This window comes from Podarcis bocagei, assembly GCF_964188305.1.
Source record: "Podarcis bocagei genome assembly, chromosome: 10".
NCBI lineage: Eukaryota > Metazoa > Chordata > Lepidosauria > Squamata > Lacertidae > Podarcis > Podarcis bocagei.
The window spans coordinates 71,469,914-71,488,664 of record NC_138135.1 but is presented as its reverse complement, the minus strand read 5'-3'; the positions used below and the strand labels follow the sequence as shown (position 1 = coordinate 71,488,664).

Genomic DNA, 18,751 nt, shown 5'->3' with positions numbered 1-18,751 from the left:
ATAAAGCTGCATTGTGGTCAGGGGTGCCAATGGGAATAAAATATTGGGAGGGTTAGAAAGATGTTGGATAGAAATTAAGCGGTTTCCGGCTGTAATGTTTTAGGAGATATGGGGGGGGGGGAAGGATTATAAATGGGTTAAAGTTTTATGGTAAGGATTTGCTGAACCAACAAACTGAATTGGAATACAAAGAAGGGAAGTATGAGGAGGTCGGAGGAAATAAGGATATGGAAGTTATATTACTGAAAATTGAAGTGTGTTTTTAATTGTTTATTATTTTGTATGTTTATTTTTGTATGTTGTGTATGTCTTGTATGTTGTATGTTTATATTCTAAAAATTTTCAATAAATATCTTTTTTTAAAAAAATAATATTGGGAAGCCCCTCCCCACATAACTGGTTAATTCCTGATTAATTAATTCAATTAATTCCTCACATGACACGGCACATGCACACCATTTCAGTGGCAGTACCCATCAACTGGGGGGGGAAGGCGGGGGACTTTGAAAAGCACCACATTGGGGACCCAAGGACTAGATGGATGATGTTGGGTCATGGTGGGCTGCTGGGAAATGAGTGCTACATGCAGCCTCTCCACCACTTCCATCCCCTTTCCCACAATTCCCCTGGACCCCTCTGGTATTCTTAACTGTGACAGAAGAGGATGAGGCAGCCGAAGGTTTGCCTTCCAGACTCCCTCCAAAACTCACTGGAAAGGTTCACTTCTGCTACCTGGTAACAGTGTTGGAGCGTGTCTTCATGGTGCCCAGAGAGGGTTGGAAGGGCGCCACGAGGAGGACGCAACAAACAAGGCAGACACACACCCTTCAAAGGATAAGTAGCTGGTGTGCTGTCAGCAGAGTTGGACCCCTGGAAGGTTGCATGCTGGGCCCTTGGAAAAGCATTCCTACCCTATATCTACTTTTAACATAAGGAGTAATTGCTGTGCAGTTTGCACTGAGAGGAAAAGGGAGATGTGGGAATATGATTGAAGTTGTTTGCCTTCTCTTCTCATCCAAAGTTGTCCTTCCTCAGGTGCAACCATAGAATCCTTTGTGAACTAGAAAACCTGAAATAGTTACCAGCATTGAAGGCAGTTGATTCTGAGGAAGGTTGTGACATTTTAGGTGTGAAGGAGCTACACAATACTTATTCAGCTTTCATGATAGCAATATGTTTGTTGCGTTAATTCCTCTCAAAGTGAACTCTTTTGGGGATTCGTTTGAAGGATTAACGGAAATATCGGTGGCTTTAGAACAAGACTTGCAATATATACTAGAAGACCTTTAATTTTTCACTTTGTCGGACAAAGCGGCCCAAACTACAGCACGGCTGTTTTTCTATTTCGGTCTCCAGGTCTGTTATCAGGAAACTACTTATTTCTGCAGGGTTCCTATTGACCCAAGATATCAATGGCAGAGTAAATAGTTTGCTGAGTATAGCCTAAAGCAGGAGAGTCATCTTGACCCCCTGTGTGCCTTTACAAGCTACCTGACAAGCAGGAAATTTGCAAGTGAAGCTTGCCTTGTTAAAGGGAAGCGATAGGACAAGAATCCACAGTTGTGTGTTGCCTTGTAGCTGTTAATGGCGTTGGAGGTCTGCTGATATTCTTGGACATCTTCTTGTGCATATGTCACCCCTGATTTATTTCTGGGTGCTGCTTCCTCCCCCCACCCGCAAAAGAGGACACAAATTTGCACATGGCCATGAATGTAAAATTTATCCAAATTTTCTGTCTTCTTTTGTGAGTAGGGGCCCCAATCCACAGACAGTATACTCAGCCCCCCAAAAAGGTTGTCATCTCTGGGTTGGCCAGTGATCTTGGTATAAAGCAACTTATGTTTATGGTTATGATTATGACACCTCAGAAGCGTTTTCCGTGCAATAGGTAATGTTAAATAAATTAACACTGATTTTAAATGTCCTGTCTACACCAGAGTTGAATTAAAGATAAAAGTGACAGTCATGAGATCAGTGAATGAGAATATGAGGAGAATTTTGAAAGCTTTGTAATTACATGCTTTGTACAGGTGCCAGAGTCTTTATCCAATATTGAGAAACACAAGTAGAAATGTTAGAATATAAAATATAGCCACATTACAGAAAGTTGGTTTCCTAGACCAATTCTTTAGATCTTATCCAGTGAATTGGAGAACCATGACTATAGCTGCCCTCTGGTGGAGGAAAATGTAACCATGCTGGGGTTTTGCCATCCGTTTATTGGAGGCTCATTGAGCGCTTTCTGGAGCAAGAAGTACAAGTTATGTCTCATAGCGCTAACATTTGGCATGGCTCAGTGGTATGTGGCTGTTATGAAGCCCAGGGGAAACTTCTCTTTGCACACTTTCAGGCAGCCCGAAAGAGGCACTAGTCATCTGTCTCAGCCGTAAATACAATCATTTTTAGGTTTGCCGGACGTCCGGGGAAACCCGGGCTGACTTACCTATCCGGGTTTCATGAAGAAGACCAAAAGTAGAATACCGCTACAGTACATAGAATTACAGTACATAGAATTTCTCCTCAGTTTCTGGAACGTTGTTTGTCTTCACGACACTGAGAAGCCAGACGACAGCTCAAGCTGAAAGATTGTGAGCTCAACACACAGAGTGACTATTTGCACGAAACAATTTGCCTTTTAAAACAATTTCTTCTTGACTGGGAGCTGTGAATTAAGTCTTTATTCTAATGCACTATATAATGAACTGCATTCGAAATATGTTTATTTTTAGCAAATAAATGCTAATGTAAGCTTGCTGTTACAAAAATAGAAGGCAGTGCTGGTCGAGGAGCAAAATCACGAAGATCTTTTCATTGCTAATAATTAAGAGGTGAGGCAGAGATTCTGCCCTTCCTCTCATCTCTTGACACTTCCTCCCCCTCCCTTTCTCCTCCTTCGCACCCAAATTAACAAAAATAACAAGTCTTTAACTTGAAGATATTTTTTTTAAGTGACATCAGCTTATGTCTGTGTAATAGAAACAGTTTTTATTTGTTGTGTCCTGTTCCTTTCCCAAGTATAGATTAATTCCATGAGATGATGCCTAGCATTTCTATAGTGCTATCCAGAGTTCAACGTGATGCACAAGATAATCTCAGTAACCCTTGCCCAAAATGTTTGTAGTATTGGCATTCCAAATTACAGTTTGAGGGGAGAGGCCAAATAATGATGAATTGTCTAAAGGCGAGGTAGCACACTCCCAGTTATTGCCAGCAGGCTGGTGAAATAAAGAAAAGCTTGGCGGGAAACCAAGAATAGATTTTTGTGTATAAGGGTTGTGAGCTTCATTCTGGGGATATAAACAAATCATTGGGGTGATCATATGCTCAGAGGTTGCCTGTGCCCCATAGCCACTATTCTGCACCTAGTTCTGGTGGTGGACCTCTGGTCTAAAGCACACCTGAAGAAGCATCTCCACCCCCATCATTCATCCCGGACACTGAGGTCCACCTCCGAGGGCCTTCTGGCAGTTCCCTCACTGCAAGAAGTGAAGTTACAGGGAACCAGGCAGAAGGCCTTCTCAGCAGTGGCGCTGGAATGCCAAGGAGATAAAGACCTACATAACTTTTAGAAGACATCTGAAGACAGCCCTGTATTGGGAAGTTTTTAATGTTTGACGTTTGGTTATGTTTTTATAAGTGTTGGAAGCCTCCCAGAGTGGCTGGGGAACTATCCCAAAGTCAAGAACTATCCCAAAGTTATTAGCAATGGCACAGACTCCTTCTTTTAAGAAGCAAAGGCCTTTGTGCATTCAGCATGCATACGGAGTGCGTAAAACAATGTCACTCCCTGAGATGAGTTGGCTGGAAGAATAATCTGATGAGGTCTGAAATGCAGGGGGAATGTTTGTTTCATTTATGGCTTATATCCCACTTTTCCTTCCTGGGGGAAGCCCAAAGCTGAAAACAGCACAACCCAAAATATCAGAATAATAAATATAGCATAATATAGCATATATCAAAATCTGAAACAAGACAACACCACATCATGTTAAAATACTGGTGTAACAAACCTATCCAATCCTTAAAATGTTATTCAATAACAAGAATCCTACCTCTGGACTTGAGGTCCTCACCCCATATCATACCCCTGTATATCCCCCCTGGCAAGAAGGTGTATAGTAGTTTTTCATAGCTTGTCTCCTGATACTGATGGTTTTTTTTTTATCTCAAAGCATTAATAGAATTGCACATTCTGACACTTCTTGTATAAGGTGGTTATACTATTTCTACTACTCCCCAAGGCTGGCAAAAATTTATGAATTTCTGATTTTTAAACACTTAAAACACACACAAAAAGACCTTTAAACCAAGTTCCCAACAGGCTCCAAACCAATAGTTTATAGTCTTTCTCTATCTCAGTTAAACCTGTCTTCTAGATTTCAGCTCAGATAGAATGCTCATCATAACACTGAGCGGAAAGAGAGGGAAGCCATCTTGGCACAAGGAAAAAGGAATAGGAACCACATTCATGCAAATAGCTTTGGGTGCGCAGCAGCTGATTCATATTGAGAGCCCCATTGGCAGCACTAGGGAGCACCTGATGGGGATCTCTGTACTGCAGGGACTCCCCGAGTCAACACTAACCAGCACTGAGAGACAGTCTCTCTTTGCAAGGAGCAATGTGGAGCACACCTCAAGCTCCCACTTTTTCCTCCACATCCTTTCCCAAGTATAGATTAAGTCCATGAGATGATGGGGCAGGCAGATGTGGTTTGGAGGAAATGGCCCCATGGGCCAACTTAGGACCTCTGGGCTAGAGGTTCATCACTGCTATTTTAAAATTTGGCAATTTCTAGGATTGCAACAATACAGGCCATTCTCAACTTACTCTGGGGTTCATAGAATTGTTGAGTTGGAAGGGGCAGGAATCTTTTGCCCAATGCAGGGCTCAGACCCACGACCCTGAGGTTAAGAGACTCATGATCTATCAGGTTATGTTCTGAGGATCTTGTGTAAAGCCAAAATTGTTTATAGTCAAAACGGGTTCAATAGTGGGTAGGACTGCCAAAGACTTTTTCCCCAGATGCCCACCCCCTTTTTAATTTAGTGTAAATTTTTTTATTGCCAAGCGCATAAAGCTGAATGCGCACAAGTTAAATGTGCATAACTTGCAAGTTCCCTATACACAATCACTACCATTCAAAAATGTGGGCATCTTCAGGGTAATGGCTGGCATTACACTGTCTGTGAAGGTTGCAATAAATACTGCTAATGTGAACCATTTTTCCCCATTGCCCCATTAAGTAAGTTACATTTTTTATCAGAAGAACAGCATGGATTGTCTTTGCAGATTGTTAGGAGCTTAACATTCATCAATATTAAATCCTGCAGAATACTTTGGTTACCAAACATTTCAGGATTTATGTGTCTCAACCCAGATGAAATATTTGGTTATCTCCTACTCACTTTACAATTAAAAAATGTGTTTGAGGCTATTGCATGTTTCCTTTGTCTCTCAGGTTGCTTATCATCACATGCTTCCATTCCATTCAGTGTCAGGAACTGAAGGACCTTGTTTCCCCAAAGATGGTAGACCTGATTGTACCACTTCTGACTGCGGGTCGGAGCTCACGTGACCGAATACTTCACCATACAAAAGTAATCCCTCTACATACAAAAGAGATTTTGGGAGGGAATGGTTCTAGCCAAACACTCCCCCTTATATGCTAGGGGTGTTGTTTTTTATGTTCTAGGGGCTGTGACCCTGTTCCTTCAATTTGTCTCTCCACCTCTCACCAGCTTTCATCAGCTCTCTTTGGAAACACCTGCTCCCACTGGCTGTTTTGACTTTGGGAAACAAGTCTCATGTAGAGATGTGCATTTGCTTTTAATTAATAAAGTGACAACGTCCAAATTAGTTGATTTCCTTTCAATTGGTTAAAAGTAAAAAAGAAAGAAAGCAAAATGCAGTGCTATTATTTTCTCATAATGTCCTGCTGTGAGGCTGGGATGCAACACCATCTAGCAAGTTAAGCCAAAGGCCAACTAGCATTGTAAATGCATCACTGTGACCCTCGTGTTGGTGTCACAATTTGGCAGTACCCAGTCAGGGGCACTGTGGAGAGGGCACCGTGAAAACTGTTGCGAAATGGGAAAGCTGTCCTGGGATCTCGTGAGAGGAAGGGGGTAGAATAAATATAATAAATAATAATAGCTGCTTTGAGTTTCTTGCTGCTAATTCCATTAGGGGGGACGCAGGTGGCACTGTGGGTTAAACCACAGAGCCTAGGACTTGCCGATCAGAAGGTCGGCGGTTCGAATCCCCGCGACGGGGTGAGCTCCCGTTGCTCGGTCCCTGCTCCTGCCAATCCAGCAGTTCAAAAGCACATCAAAGTGCAAGTAGATAAATAGGTACCACTCCGGTGGGAAGGTAAACGGCGTTTCCGTGCGCTGCTCTGGTTCGCCAGAAGTGGCTTAGTCATGCTGCCCACATGACCAGGAAGCTGTACGCCGGCTCCCTCGGCCAATAAAGCGACTGGACCTAATGGTCGGGGTCCCTTTACCTTTACTAATTCCGCCGGCAGAGTAGTTGTGTTGGTGTCCGTCTGTCTCGAGAGACAATGGAGTGCACCTCTGGGGGTGAAGTCAAACCGCAGCATTAGCGGCACCCCAGTGACCTCCCTGGGGCACAAGCCTGGGCAGTATTTATAGAGATCCTGGGCTGCCCAGACAACAAGACACACACACACTGGCCTCACTGAAGTGGTCCAAAGGAAAGTTGAGCAATACTTGACTTCAGGAGCTGCCAGAAGCAGGTGTACAAGGTGCCGTCCAACCGTCTTAGGGACTCCACTCCAGATTTGTGCAGGGTTTATGCCTTAGCTATTTCTTCTGCTGAAGACATCCCACAATGCAGCAGAGGTTTGGGACCAGAGTTTTCCTACTTCTAGTTGGGTTACCCTCCCAGGTTGACGAGCCCCATCTGCCCCTCACTTCCCTCTATGCCACACACAGAAACCTCCTTCTTGACCATGGAACCCACTATTGGTCTTCTCCGCTCAATCCACCAGAGCCTGTCTTTGCATGCAGAGGATCCCTAACTCACCAAGGGTTTGAGACCTGTTTTTGCTGTCCTGTTGAAATCATTCCTGGGGTGTGGCCACTGTCACATTCTGACAGCTTCTAGGAGCCACAGGTGAGAGCTGAGTGCAGGGGGGCAGAACCAAACGTGGGTGAACTACCCCAGAAGGAGCACAATGTGTACCTGAGGTGTTACCCCTCCTCTAACCCTCCATACAGTTCCTCCCAGTTCTAACCCTGGGATAGTTTGTCCACCTTTCGTCCCCACCTTGCGCTCATTTTTGTAGTTCCGTCCCTCTATTTCATTTCTTTCTCTTTAGATTTCCCCAGGTGTTTTGCTGTTTTTCTTGTGAATTCTTATCTTTATTTGCATATTCTTCATCGCATCATCCCACCCCATCTTCCGTGGATATTGCCCTGTTCACTGCCCTTCACAACTCTTTCCATTCCTTAGCATCGGGTGTTGGTGAAGGCTGACCTTCCATAGATGGTGGGCTTCCCTGTGACTTGAGATGACCATCACACTGCCAAGTCCAAGACACTGTCCCTGCCCATGCAACCAATCTCTGGGCTGCCACTTTTCCTGCCCAAATGCAATTTTCCTCCTGTATTTACTTCACACACGTTTTGCTGCTCAGGTCCCCATCTGCCACAATCTGTTCTGTCTCTCTACTATTCAGCATTCCCTGCCTGCCATGGGGTGCCAGACAAGGCCTGCCTCTGCCCACTACTTTTCAGTCCACCCACTGCCTGCTGACAGTTTGTCTCTCTCCCTCCCTCTCCTGATCTTTCTGTCTGGCAGATGCTTTATCAAAGGTGTCATGCTCCTCTTCTGCCCATCTGAAGCTTGCCAATTTGTGGCTGCATGCACAATATACATTTAAAGCACAAGACTCCCTCTGCAAAGAACCCTGGGAGCTGAAGTTTGTTAAGTATGTGGGGAACTGTAGCTCTGTCAGGGTAAACAACAGCTCTGAGGACTCTTTGGGGGAAGTTGTGTGCTTTCAATGTTTGTTGAGCACACAGCCTATGCCTTCGACTGTGTCCAAGCCTAGCAGACACTGCAAGTTGTCATCCTGATGTATCTGGGATGCTGACTACGTTCCTGTCCCTTTCTCCATTATCTTTACTTTTTGTTGTTGTTGTTGTTCCACACCATCCTCAGGCACCAGTGGCATAGCACAGGGACAGTTACTCCGGGCACAAGATGATAAGGGGTGCAAAATTTCAACACCTGGCACTGTCTCAATACAGCTGTGCACTTCCACCACTGGGCTACGTTGAAAATGGCTTCTCCATGCAAACCAGAAAGTGCCCTCTCCAGACAATGGAATGACTCTTCTCTTCTTATCTCTGTGGCTAGGTGACACAGACATGTTTAGGCAGTTGAATGTGCATGTGTACTCCATCCGTTTCCCTCCCTCCCAGCCCTCTCTGCACAGCCCGGGTACCAGCAACCCATGCTATGCATGTCAGGCGCTCAATGAAAGTAGCATCTCGTAGTTAGAATATCTGCCTGCCAGCTCTCCTCTATTAGCCTCTCGTGATAATGCACACTTCAGAGACATAGGCTGACTGGTGGTTCCTGGGCCCACACATTTCTGCAGCCTATGTCGGTTAGAGAAAGAGAAACACTGCCCACTTTCATAGTCCTGAGGCAAATCCCTCACCCTCCACAGTATTGCTGTAGCCCAAGGTTTTGCATCAATTTCTAATCTGAACGTGTCTCCATTTTGAAGGAACAGGTACCAGTCTCTCCTTTGGAGGCAGTTTCTTTCTTTCTTTCTTTCTTTCTTTCTTTCTTTCTTTCTTTCTTTCTTCATTAAAGCCTTTAGTTGCTTACTCAATTTATTGCACACAGTTTAGGAATTAATCCCTTAAATCAGGTGCAGGAAATCTTTGGCTGCCCAGATGTTACTGTGCTACAACTTCCGTCAGCCCCTGCAAGAATGGCCCATTGGTTTCCCACAATTCCCTTAAGTAAAACGTTTAACCACAACGTTTTACTTAAGGGAATTGAGTGTTGGACTAGGACTGGAGAGGCCTGGGTTCAAATCTCACTTAGCCCTGAAAGGTCACGGGGTGACCTTGGACCAGTCACTTGATCAGGCATAGCAGAACACGGGATTTTGCAAGAATATCACTGAAATCTCTGTGAATATTCAAGCAGCCCAATAGACATTTGCCTCCCCAAATATTTGGTGTCTTGGGCCTCTTGGAGAGTCTAATTGCCTGTCTTCCTTTTTCAATTTTTGTGCCCTGAGTGCATCTCCATATTTAGTAAATAATCTCTATTTTTGCTCCATGTATCATTGGAATGCCTTTATGTGTTGTAGTCAGGCGAGGAGGAAATTTGCCATTGCAACATTATTAAAGGGCCTCTTGACAGATAATTGGATGCTGGAATGGCACTGGGCTTGACCTCATCAAGAAAACCATTTGCTCTCCATCAGCATCTTGGTGAACCTTTATAATAATCACAGCAGGCTAGAAAGAGAGAGAAGCAAAGAATTAACCCCTTGAAAGTTGGCCTTAACAAAAAAAATTCAATCAATTGAACAGTTAAGAGTCTGTTCCAGTTAAGAATCTACCAAAGAATGAATGGACACCAATTCACTGCAAAGACCACGTGTTCCTTTCCAGGAAGCTTAAGGCCTATTTTCTTGTGTGTAATAGCCTTCCTCCTCTGGACACACATTTTATCTCACTTATGTACTCAGTAGGTCACTGCATTTTGCAGGAAGCTGTTTCCTTGGTGTCTCTAAAATATAAGCAGCCTGCTCCACATCAGCTCCAGGGAGGAGTTTCAGGGGAGGCTGCCACTGTTTGGAACAGCATCCCTGTTGAGACATGACAGGTGCCTATGATTTGTAATTTCCAGAAACAATAGAAGACATTTTTATTTCACCAAAACCTTTCCAGCTGGAGTGGGGAGGGATTAGGTCTCTGCCTTGGGTGCTTATTTGTATTGTTCTTTAACCTATATTCATTTGTTTTGTTTTTTGGCTTTTTGGATTGTTCTTAAACCTGTGCTCATTCTCCTTTTTTTTGTATGATTGTAATCTCCTACACCAGTGTGGTGTAGTGGTTAAGAGCGGTGGACTCGTAATCTGGTGAACTGGGTTCAATTCCCCGCTCTCCACATGCAGCTGCTGGGAGACCTTGGGCCAGTCACACTTCTTTGAAGTCTCTCAGCCCCACTCACCTCACAGAGTGTTTGTTGTGGGGGAGGAAGGGAAAGGAGAAGGTTAGCCACTTTGAGACTCCTTCGGGTAGTGATAAAGCGGGATTTCAAATCCAAACTCTTCTTCTTCTTTTAAATTGTATGAAAGGTGACTCATAAATGAATAAAATAATAATGTGTACAACTTTAGAAGACACAGTACACTTGCAGCTTAACACGCATGTAACTGGTTGAAATTGCGCAAGTTAAATCCAAGCAAGGCGGAAAGCTTAAAAGCTCTTTATGCGCCAAGTCTGCTTGGGTTATGCAGCACATAAAGAGATTTTAATCTCTCTGCCTGGCTTGAGGAGCAAGGCCTGCTCCATGTGCTTGCTCTGGGAAGCTCATGTGAAATCTCTCAGGGCTCTGGGGAAAGTGAGCCCATCAAAATCTCACATGGCCAACTGCGTACAAATGCTATGCGTTTATTTGTGTACCTGTTTGTATATTAAGAAACTGGCAGGACACCGTTCTGAAGCCTGTCTGTCTTGGACGCAACAGTTGTCAGAGCATTCGCGCAGGGATGGAATTCTAAAGACCCTGAAACGGTTTTGGTCAGTCCCTTAAGGCAATGCGTTCTCACCAGCAGCAGACAAGGCTTCAGACTGAATAGGTCAGCTACACAGATTCAACATCTCGCAAGGAGGTGAGGATGACAGGAAGTCCTTCAGAACCCTTGAAACAGAACACATGGCTAATTTGGACAGTGCAGACTCCTTAAATGCTGCATTCATTAACTGTGAGGTGCATGTGACAGCTTTAAAAAGAAAAGGGAAATGGTTTGTAGGTAGCCTGCATGAATATAAGCCTTCAAGGATTCCAGAGCGCATGACAGGTTACAAGGCCAGAGGAGTGTGTGCAACATTGATTGAGGGAAATTGACTTGCTTATGGAGCAGCTGCTATTATACAACATTAACTAGTAGCCTATGACATTTATTAAATTCCCTCTTTCATCTACATAACCCCATAATGTAAGAACTTTGCAGGAGAACTAAAAAAGCTTTCAATGTGTTGTGGCCCGGAAATGGAATATCAAAGGTTTCTGCGCTTAATAAAACACGGTGAAGACTTCGAATAGAAAATTGGCAATAAACTGTGGGTTTTCCTTTTAAAAAAATAATAATCCTTAATGTTGGATATGATCTGGTTAGGTATAAGCTTAGATCAAATTATAAGAAGACTGGTGATATAAAGCAGCTGGACTTATGAAAGCACTAACAATGGCTTGGTCTACTTATCAATGATGTAGTGGGGAGGGAACCATTGAAACACAACTGGTCCTGCGAAAGACGGGTGTGGGGAGAGAGATTTGGTGCCACACAAGGAAAGACCTTTTTGTCCCTGAGCCTCTGAGGAAGTACTTCCAGTAGAGAGGGAAGGCTGCAGTCCTTTCTAGGCAACACTCCACACGCCAGTGGTGGATCATGGGACCAGAGTCAAATGTGGGTGGAACCACAAATGTTAATTTACTGACACACTCTTCTCTATCCTCCATCCAGGCAAGTAGGAGCCATAGTCAGAGTCCATAACACATTCCAGCAGGCAAAAACCCTCAAGGAAGATGCAAAGCCATGACAGTGAGGGGTGTGGCCAAGAAGAGCCAGTGTGGCCAATGGAGAGTCCTAAAAGCCAGATAGAGAGGCTTGGAGGGCCACATTCAGAACCTAAGATTTCCCACCCCTGTGTCAGGGAGCCGACAGGGAGAACCGGTCATACGCAGATCAGAGAAAGAGAGTGACACGCCGGCTAACTTACAGATATTTTCTTTATTAAGGAAGCAGAACAGAGAACACACAGAGACTTCTAAGGGTCGCTTCTGTCTAGATGAAGCTGTTGCCTGAACTGGCATATAACTCCCCCAACTCCACTCTATAACCCTCTGTGTCAGGCCCCGCTCTCTGTCTACAGCAACTCTGTTTTTGCCTGGCTCTCTGCTCTGTGATGTGCAGTAGATGCCTTGGTTTTTTTTGGGGGGGGGCTGCAGGAGATCAGCAGAGAAGCTATCGGGGTGGCTGGAGCTGCCAAATTTGATTCCTGTCTCTGCTCTGTACTGGGGCACCTGCCTCTTCTTCATCCTCCTCCAAGGTCCCTGTCTCCAGCACCTCCCAGCTCTTCCCCTCTGGGGTGTGGCCAGTTTCCCACCATCAGGAGCTCCTCTCCCTCTGGGCTTCCCCTGGGGGGCTCCTAGTCAGACAGCTTCCACCTCTCCTCCTCATCCAGCCAGTCCCCAACACCCTACTATCTATAACCCTATGCCATATTTAAAAAGAAATCTGATCTGGTGCTAAAGGGAAGTCCTCTCTCTGCACAGCAAAGACCAAGACATTCCCTCATTGCTAAGTTCATGAAAAACACTATGACCTGTTCTTAATGCACAGCTGACCACATCTACGGAATTCACTTATTATATTCTTTCATGTTATGATCAATCATTAGTAATTGTTTTAGCCATATTAATCTTTAGTTATAATTTAATTAGGAGGTTTCATGCCTGTCTAGTTCCAGCTTCGTTTCCCAGCCTTTAATCTATCGGTGATTAATGTCCACATGTAATTCCCGCCTTGTACTTATGTTAACCAATCAGCAACAAGTTGCTTTGTGTTTGTATCAACCAATCAGCCACAAGCACACCTGTGGCAATGTTTTGTAATATTCAATAAAAGAGAGTTCCCGGGGCTCGCCCTGGCAGACGCCTCTCGATGACACCTGCTACTCGTCTGTCGTGATTTCATTCCAACATGGTGCGAGGCAAATTCCTGTGGTCGGACTGGGACGCAGTTCTCCTTTCCACATGAGTTGGTGGGCATTTTCAACCACAAGCCATCAAAGAGGAATGAACTAAGCAATGTGCATGTTGCCTGTTGTTGTTGTTGTTCTGCTCTTCCATTTTTTATTTTCTACCGTCTATATGTTTTTATTCAGTTTTTATGACTGTCACAACCCTTCCTTGGGCATTGCATTATAGTGAAGTGAGGCCTGGAGAGGTTTTTATTAAATATAGGTGAGCCAGTCTCTCGCCTTTCATCTTTGATCTCATGCGGCTCCTGAGCCAAAGGAACTGTGTTGTGCTGTTTCTGTTGCTTTGTTCTTACCTGAGAAGCTCAAATGATGAACAAAAGACATGCAGAGAGAACCTTGCTTTTCGTGAGGCGTCTCAGCCTGGGCTCGGCCTAAGCCTGACAGCTTTTATAACAAACGGAAACGGGAGGTTTGCCATATCAAGGGATAGGGAAGCCTAGGAATGCCTCTGCTAATATGTCCTCCAGCGCTAACTTGGCTTTTCTCTTTCTCTCTCTGTTTTGCAGTTCTGCTAAGCCAATCCTCACTAGAATGAGCACAAAACAAAACCAAGTAACAGCTTTTGTACATCAGCATTAAATGGGAAGACGCTTGGGAAGGAAGCCTGTGATGAAGGAGAATGTTGACGAGTGTAAGAAAAACTAAAAAGTCTGACTGCCAAGAGCTGCCTTCTAAGCACAGTTCAGCCAGACATGCAAGTGGTTCTCTGGAGAGAGATTCGATCCTGGATTTACCCACCAGCTCATTAGGAACTGTCACTGGATGCAAAATTCAGAAGGCATGCATGAAAAGTCACATAAGGGGAATAAATTTTAAACGGGGGTATAGTTGTCACTAGGTAAACATATTAATATACATGCATCAAGGAGGTTTGTAAAAAATAATTATTATTATTTCAACTGAAAAGCAAAATCCTTTAAAATAAAGCATTTCACAAGGCGGGGACGGTTAATTCAGAGAATTCCTGTTCCAGCCACCAGGAACCAGAGAGGGCATCATCTAGCATCGCTGCAGAAAAGACTCTCTTACGTTTCAGGTTACAGAGGAAATGGCGTAAACTTTTTGAATCCACCGTTGCTGCACCTCATTTGGCCTTCACTTTGAAACACAATGCTTCTTGATTCCTTGCCTACATGTTCTGTTTACTCTCTGTGCGTAGCGACTCTGTGGCTGTTTCAGACTCAAATTCTCATTCTGCAAAGGCTCTGAGATGGTGGCTCCCAAACTGTGAAATCTCCATGAGGAGGAAACATGAAAACCCATAAAGTGACGAGTGACCCATCTCCTTCCACAATTATTTTGCAGGCTATTCCAGAGATTCATTGGGGACCTTCTTTACCCAATAGGTTCCTTGTAGCATGTCTCCATTCCCCTCCTTTCCGCCCAGTCAAATTATAAACTGTGGAGGGGAGAGAGCTCAGATAAGGTAAGGTTGAGAACGGAGATGTAAAAGATAGGCCCAAGACATTTTTGTGCCTGAAGCAGACAGTCCAAATGTGTCTGTTGTGTGTGTGTGTGTGTGTGTGTGTGTGTGTTTAAGATAATATTTCAAGAAATTGCTACCCCAAATCTGCCTCCTGAAGCAAACTCAGCCAGCTTCCTCATGATGAGTTGGCAGTTGGGGTAAGTGCTGCTGACGTCCAGTGGGAAGCCATTTTGCAAAACATGACATAGTAAGGTTGGTAAACAATATAGGGTTAGTCTTGGCATCTGAAATGTAACCATGTAAGAGCTGCCGTGACGCACTTTTACCGTTTTTCTGATCTGAGAGAAGGAAATGGACGTTCTTTACAAATAGCAATGAAATTGCTTGGAATAATTATTTCAACTAGCTCAAAGTAGAGAGCAAAAAGAGCTAACTGGGCAGCTACGTTTTTATTGTATCATTGCCACACGGGGGTTTGAGGCACACCAGTCCATTGCGGGGATCCATTTGAATGGGGGAAATACATAAGAGGTACATTTCTGCTCTCAGTGATGTTTTCTTCAGCCAGTTTTAAAGCGCCATCTTTCTGCTCCTCTGCTGCCTTTAGAAAACTTGACTTTAAGTAATGTATTCTCAGTACGGATCCCTCCATGCGCAACATCGCACAATGCTTACTAATTACTTATACCAGACAGAAACTGGTAACTGTTTGCCACAGGTGGGCACTACATAAGGATGTGCGACTTCTCCTTTACAACTCTGGTTCACCATTCACCGCTGCATCTAGCATAAGAAAAACGCACTGTAATAGAAGGGGTTTTGGGGAAAACAAGCTAGATTTTGCATTTTTGAATAAATCTGCAGAAAGCCATTTGTGTTTAAAGCTGCTTGTCTCTCTGATTGAAATGCCTATGGACACACTATCAATATATTTAAAAGGGTTCTTTCTAAGTAAACAATTTTTTCCTCCACTCTCTAGGTGCTTATGCTGCCCCCAGCACTGTAGTATTCCAATGCTGTGTGCTGAGTGTTTGCCAGAGGAAGTTACCGATAACATTGTTATACAGCATAAATAGATATTCATAGCGTCTTTTTCACAGTGGTGCTGTATAATGTGATTCCCTCCCGAGGTTCCAAGGACAAAATGGCTCGCCGTGGGCTTTGAATGAAAGTCAGTGGAAGTGCAGGGAAACTTCATTAATTTTGAACAGCCTGGAGGAAATGTCTAGACAACCCAAGGTTTGGTTAAACAGGAGTAGCATATTTACTATGTAGTCCTGCACACCTGTGGCTGCAATGAATCTCAATCTCTAGATGTTCTGCCTAACTAAGGAGATAGTAATTAAGGGCCAAACTGAACAAAAATGGATGTCTCGTGTTGAGTTTTCTCCCTCTGTCAAAAGTAGCACACCTTAATGTATGTCCTGATGTCAGGATACTGTTCCCCTACCGGTGGCAACCAACTATTTGCAAAATGGGGTGGGAATACTCCAGGTCTGATGATATCAGGAGGACATCATTGAACTAGATGTTTAAAAGAAGAATAAGGACGTTTTCCTTGGCAACCCATTTTTCTCACAATGTATGGTTCCACCATCAGATTAACGGAGTCATTATTTGTCTGGGTCATGTCCCAATTCTTTTTTCTTTTCTTTTTAATTTGTTACTTGTTAATTTGTTAAATGTTATAATATGAATTGCCATCTGATTGCTTTCTGTGGCCTGGTGGTTTCTGCCTCAGGCTTCCCTTAGGCTCCCAGCAGAAATGATAGTAATTAGTGGCATCAATGATAAAGTTATCTTGGGTTAACCCGGAATACAGAATTCAGTGGGACTTGCTCCCTAGTAAGTGTATTTAGGATTGCAGCCTTACAGCCCAATCCGATGCGTGTGTTCTCAAATGTAACTTCAGTCAGCCTTATTCTTAAGTAAGTATGCATAGGACTGCAGCCTTATATTGCAATCCTATATGTGTCTACTCAAAAATAAGGTCTAATGCATTCATCAGGGCTTATTCCCACGCTAGTTATATCCTTAGTTATTAAATGGAATGTTTAGCGTTGGAAAGGACCAGAGATTCATCTAATCTAACCCTTTGCACTGTGACAGAAAACTACAGTGGTGCCTCGCAAGACGAAAAGAATCCGTTCTGTGATTCTCTTCGTCTAGCGGTTTTTTCGTCTTGCAAAGCAAGCCCATTGAAGGATTAGCGGATTAGCGCTATTAGCGGCTTTTAGCGGCTTATCTGCTGATCGGATCATCTGATAAGCGGCTTAGCGGCTTAGAAAAAGGGGGGAAGGGAAAAAAACAGCAGGAACTCGCAAGACATTGTCGTCTTGCGAAGCAAGCCCATAGGAAATTCATTTTGCGAAGCACCTCCAAAACGGAAAACTCTTTCGTCTAGCGAGTTTTCCGTCTTGCGAGGCATTCGTCTTGCGGGGCACCACTGTACATAGCCAGGAAACCCCACCCCCACCCCCTGCTGTGAGAGAAAAGCAGTAAAGGCAATGGAGCATCGTGCCAGAAGTTCTTTAAGGGCCGTGGTAGCTAAAATGCCCCCCCCCCCAGTGTAAACTAAAACTCCTATCATCCCTGACCATTGGCCATGCTGGCTGGAGCTGATGGATGCTGTGGTCCAAAAGAACTCAGTGGCATGACTTTGGCTACCTCTTGCCGTAGGGCAAAAAACCAGATTCCGGTGCTTAAAAGGTAAGAGTTGTCTTGAATATTACAGGGAAATGCCAGAAAGGACATCAGCCCAAACTCTGATCAGCTGGTTCTGACATCACACAGCAACTCTGCTGAGGTAGTAATGTGAATGCTTGGCTTTTTGGTGTGTGGTGGCCATTATTGTGAACAGCAGTGTGTTTCTAGATTGCCACTTCCTGGGAAACCCTCAATATTTCAATCACGTGTTGAACCATAAGTCATTGTCCAGAACAGACAACACACCCAAAAAAGCCGTTGTCCTTCACATCGCAGCCTCTCAAGAGCTTGAACCAGAAACCTTCCTGACCTCCTTAGCAGCATCTTCTTGAAAGGATAGCTGGCGTTGGGGAATGAGGATTGGTCCTTTTCTGTCCTCATGACTATGTTTGGTGCTGTTCTTGGCTTCTCATTAGCCTCTGGTGACCCCAAATTAAGTATGACACCTTTCTGGTCAACTTCTGGCCCTTACCAGAGCAACTTATCTCTTTGGATTTGTGCTTTCCTACCTTCCATTGCCATACAAACTTTTATTCTCCATACCTGCGTCATCCTCAACCTCCCTCTGGTCTGTGCTTTGGTCTTAGCCTTCCAAAGATGAATTATCCAGCAGTGACCATTGCCCTCCCACCATAGCCCTCAGTTTCTGACCGTTGTTGACTCCAGTGTTGACTCCACAACACCTGACATTTCCAGAAAATTGCCACTTTTGATGTGATCCAAAGCTCCTTGACCTATCAGGGCTCATCAGATCCCATGACCTAGTCCTGACAAAACTGGCCATCGCTGACTTTGTTGGTACCAATATAGCGGGGTGGTCCTTAGACCCAAATCATGAAAGCAAAACTCGTTATTCTCTTCAGTAGGCGTTCCCACCTCTCGACATCCTGTTTCTCACTGTGGCCCAGTAATGTTACTGCAAAAATCTTGCAAACTGATGTGGGTTTCCCCATGACCATTTGTGTGTAGATACCTGCGTGTGTGTATATAGATGTACATAGATATATATAGATAGATATATATATAAAGGAAGCAAAACAGTTTTAAGTACATACATCATTCAATGTAAGTAGGAGTCTGTTTTTAACTTCTTAAAGTGTTGACACTTTCCACCAGGTCGCCCCATTGTAACATGTCAAAAAGAGTTGTGGTCTTTGCTTTCTTTGCTTTGTTTCTCTGTGTTTTTTTGAAAAGAAAAAGGTCAACAAATTGTAAAGAAATCTGTTGGAATACCTGCCTTTCTGAAGAAACAAAGAACAATAATTTTTGTTACTTTAAGGTATGCTTGTTATTAAAGTACCTAATAAAGATAAATAATGAATTTTTGTAGCATACTAGAATAAAGTGTTCTAGTGCCTTTCTCTCTAGTTCATTCAGATGTGGATGTTCTCTCTCTCTCTCTCTCTTTCTTTCTTTCTTTCTTTCTTTCTTTCTCTCTCTCTCTCTCTCTCTCCCTTCTTTTTTTTAGAAAAAAGCTTATCCCAGTCGTTTTTCTCACAGCTTTTGTATTAGAAAAGATGTGCAGTGGTGCACCTTTTATTTAAGGTATCAATGAATTTAACCAGAGGTGCAGCA

At 43.8% G+C, this 18,751-nt stretch overlaps 1 protein-coding gene across 1 annotated transcript in view; it reads left to right on the top strand.

The window, feature by feature from the left end:
- Positions 1-18,543, top strand: part of LHFPL3 (LHFPL tetraspan subfamily member 3) — a gene marked incomplete at its 5' end in the record, with an annotated part of 260,636 nt that extends 242,093 nt beyond the window's left edge. The window contains 2 exons of the mRNA XM_081212207.1: positions 13,551-16,591; positions 16,927-18,543. Coding sequence (XP_081068333.1) covers positions 13,551-13,579 — 29 coding nt within the window. The 3' untranslated portion in view covers positions 13,580-16,591; positions 16,927-18,543. The remainder of the gene's footprint in view (positions 1-13,550; positions 16,592-16,926) is intronic.
- Positions 18,544-18,751: the final 208 nt, after the last annotated feature.